Genomic DNA, 4,325 nt, shown 5'->3' with positions numbered 1-4,325 from the left:
TTGGAAGTAGATTATTCACTTTGATTCTTCTTCTTTGGCGTGTTCTCATTGCCATAGAGTTGGACATTTTTCTTACTCATGCCGAGTATTCAAGGATTCCCTTCCTTCTTTTGGGAAGACTTGTTTTGAAGGAATTTTCTCGGACCTCTCTAGTGTAAGTCTCATTGAAAAATCTAAGGGATCCCCCATAAGGGACAAGCAAGACATTTTGAGCCCTTTGATCATGATTCCTCTTTGACTCTTGATAAGGGTTTGGATGTAGAGGATTCTATTGTGATCCTGAGGGAAGCCCTTCTCAAGGATATATATTCTAGATTTGGTGGATGAGATTGATTCTTCAAAGAATCTTAGATTGACCCATTTGGATCAAGCTTCTCTTCAGAGTTCTTTGGTTAAGCTCAACTTCAAACCTCCTTGATTGGTATGACTTGTTATAGTTGTTCTACTATTTGGTCTTGTTGAAGTTTCTCTTATCTTATGGATAATTTTGTTGTGTTTCATTCCTGGTTGCTATAGCCTTCTTGGTGGCTCACTATAGGTTGTTGATTTGTTGTTGTGTTGCAATGTTTATTTTGTTAGACAAATTTTTGTAAAGGATTTTGGGTGCCCTTCAAAACTTGTTTTACCTTTAATAAAAAAACTAGCTAATAAAATTATAATGCACTAGATTAGGACCATGAACCACCACACAACAAAAGATTTATTTACAACCATAAAATCAACTTACAAAAAATTCAAAGTTACATAAAATTCCAAGCACGTACAATAATTTTTTTAAAAACCTAAACAACTGAAATTTACATCTCACATTTTATCATCATTATTCCACAAACTAAATCTCTCACTCACTCGCATTTAATTTTCAAAAGCAACATTTTAATTACTTATAATATGTCTACCACTCTAATTACCTAATTAATTGTATATTTTTTTATAATACACCTAAATGATTGCATATTTTCTTATACCAAACACATAGCAAAGCTACTTTTTATGCAGAGAGGCATCTACAATGACATCAAAATGTAAATGCATGAAATATGCATGTTTCACCTCCATAAAATAAAACCCTCGCCACTTGTCTGCACCTAGAGTCACAGCTTTTGCATGCTTTGTATTCTTGATGTTTAGTAGAACATTTATTTTAGAGATGATTCTTTTCTATTATAAGATATCTCTCAACATATTTTACATATATTTTTTAAATATAAATATACTAGTTTCTTATACCAAGCACATAGCAAAGCTACTTTGAATGTATTGTGACAGGCATTAAGTCAAACATTAGATAGTAAATATTGAAACCTAAGTGTGCTAGCAAAAATATACAACTAGAATTATTCACATGTCCCTGTGCAAAGTTGTAATAGCTAGAAGAAGAAATTTGAAAAATGGATAGTCTAGCCTTAAGCTTCCTAGTTTTAAGTTGTTATTCTACATTTTCTATTACACACAGTACATCAGCGGAATAAAAGTTAGTATTCTTCCTCCATTGTCTTCTCATTGAGACCCACTTGTTGCTCATTCAACATCTGTATCATCCTGACAGACAGGAAGGATGTTAGTCTTAATACATTTGGTGGGATTCAATGAATTGACCAATTTCCTTAACCAATATAAATTAATTATCCGTAAATTAATGGGATCATTTCATAATCTTTCTGCAATTTGTTCAATCTAGATTGTAATGAAAACAAGATCTTTTCTAGCAATGAGGTATTACAGACAGAAATTACGAAATTCTTATCAGAACCCAAAAGTTTTTATCTTTGGTAACATATAAATTTGAGGGCCTACTTACAATTTACGGTTACCATCTTCCATTTTTGATTGCTCTGTTTCTTCCAGCTGAAGAGAATGAGCTCATTTCCGTCATATACAGTACCACTTTTGCCATCCGCGTGCTTTGCATCCATGTTCAAATGAATATTATCTACAGGGCGAATGCATCGATATCCATTTCCAACGTCTGCACTTTCAGTCCACAGAATGGATACATCCAATGTAATCTCAGTGTAGTCCGTCACAAATATCTGATCAATACAGATAGCACCTAATCAATATAGGAAACATTCTGCCCCATCCTAAAGACACAATCTTGAATCTAAAATCTAAAAACCATACTGACTATGAAAAGATCAATAATTATAATTATTAAAACATAGAATTCTACATGGGAGAGGGCTTACTTGTTAAGCAATTTCATATTTTTCAAAATCTTATTGAAAATTTCAAATCATTCTCAATTTTTTACAGCAGCTTACTTGACAAGTCCTTTACTTATAATTGAAGGTTTTAGGATCACATCATCAAATATGATGCCATATCAACATAATTTTTAACAAGTTGTCCAAAAAAACCCCAATAAAAAAAGACTGATGAGTCATTTTTTATTAGTGCACTGATGTAACATCACATGATTTATTGCTTTTTGTTTTATGAAATACTATGATAACTATTAGAATGCACTCAACTAATAGATTCTCTCCCCTATGTAGATTTGAACCTGGATTTTCCAGTAAGAACTAAATGCTGTAATCAGTTAAACTCTACCCCTTCAACAAAACTTCTTAGATATAACTTTTAAAACATCTTTACCTGGTCCCATTCACTATTGCCATGTTTCAAAGCCTTCAAAGTGGCTTTGTTTACCAATGCAAAGGCTGGGAAGCCAGCTTCATCCTTTACTCTTTCACCCCATGAAACAACTTTAATCCATTCCTGTAATAATGGCAAAAGATTAAACATATTGGCTGTGTAAGCATCTTAATCAATTCCTGTACTAGTTGCAAAAGATTAAACATATTTCCTGTGTAAGCACCTTAACTAATAAAAAAAATTGAATGGCAACCTGATGGGCATCAGATGAGCTTCCAAGGGAAAGAACTGCAAAATCACCTCTAGCCGTCAGGAAATAATCTGCGTTTGCTTCTGAGTAGATATGGACTACTTCTCCAGGAGGCCCTTCAATTTCAGAAGAGAAAAAAATAAGAACCCATGAAAAAAATTAATACAGATGATTGTGGATACCAAATCATTTTCTTACCTATAGGCATAATCTTCCATTTCTGGTGAATCTCAGAATCATTTCTTTTGTATAGAGTAACTTTGATTCCTCCACTTATACTCTTATTGTTTACAGGAACTTCTGCTTGTAGAGCCATGTTAATGTTGTTAAAAGGAAGGACAGACTGGTAGCCATCATCTTTAGGTTTACTCTGTGTCCACAAGTATTCCCTTTGAAATTCATCCTTACCAAAATTACCCACAACCACCTGAAATCAGATGCACAAAAACAAGTCATGACATGTTCTTAGAAATTTGCATGTTATTGTGCATGTTTCTGGTAATAGCTGTGTGAGTCTATTGATTGGATGTTTTTGGATGAAATGGCATATCCATCATTAAAAAGAAGAGAACAAGACAAGAAAACAGAATGATAATCAAATCCAAAACAAATCATTTGTATATGTTCTTACAAATCTATATGATAATCAAATCAAATCTTGTAACCAAATCACCTGGTGATTGTGTTTGACATGGGTTAAGACATGGCCAGTTCCTTTGTTGACTATGGAAATTGAAGAAAACCCAACTTCATCTCCAATCATGCTCCCCAAAGTGCTATTAATCATCCATTGCTGCAAACATTTGCTTCATGAACAACAATATGAAAGATAAACTCAAAGATATTAATATGCAATTAAAACAAAAGTTCACCTGATAGGGATCTGAATCATTTGCTAATGCTAATACCACATCTCCATTCCTTTCAGCCAAGTTATAATTAGGGTTTCCCTGGCAGCAGATTTTTGACAGTGTCTCACTGTGAACAATAGTGTAGAGCATACACATACAAGTGACTAGAAAGATGATCCTCAACACTGACATGGTTGCCTGCAAGTGCTTCTCATCTATGAATCCTTCCTCTGATGAAGTAATACAGTGGAAAATACTTGTTTCAATGGGCAAGTACACTTTACTCTCTCAAAAGCCAGCTAATGAAGTAATACAGTGGAAAATACTTCTTGTTTCAATGGGCAAGTACACTTTACTCTCTCAAAAGCCAGAAATACGATAAGAAATAGTTGAATGAGATTTTTAAATATAATAAACTGGTGTGTCCCATTAACTACATTCTTTATACGGAAATGCCTACAGTTAATATCAAAAACATTGATTTTTGAGACACGAGCATGGGATCTCATTTAATACGTTGTAATCTCTTTTCAACTTTCATGCACTCCTTTTGTTGATTTATTTCAGTACAAATCTATAAAGATTGCATAGTTGTGGGTAAAGTTGTTACATAGTGGCGAAACCAC

General features: G+C 33.5%; 1 protein-coding gene across 1 annotated transcript; it reads right to left on the bottom strand.

Annotated features, from left to right (window-relative positions):
- Positions 1–1,272: 1,272 nt before the first annotated feature.
- Positions 1,273–4,102, bottom strand: LOC131040145 (ricin B-like lectin R40G2). Its single transcript, XM_057972999.2, has 7 exons — positions 3,721–4,102; positions 3,522–3,641; positions 3,047–3,275; positions 2,852–2,964; positions 2,599–2,721; positions 1,802–2,033; positions 1,273–1,542 (listed from the first exon to the last, which is right to left on the bottom strand). Coding segments are annotated over exons 1-7 (990 nt in total). The 5' UTR covers positions 3,892–4,102; the 3' UTR covers positions 1,273–1,540.
- Between the last annotated feature and the right edge of the window lie 223 nt (positions 4,103–4,325).

This window comes from Cryptomeria japonica, chromosome 11 (assembly GCF_030272615.1).
Source record: "Cryptomeria japonica chromosome 11, Sugi_1.0, whole genome shotgun sequence".
NCBI lineage: Eukaryota > Viridiplantae > Streptophyta > Pinopsida > Cupressales > Cupressaceae > Cryptomeria > Cryptomeria japonica.
This window is presented reverse-complemented; position numbering and strand designations above follow the sequence as displayed.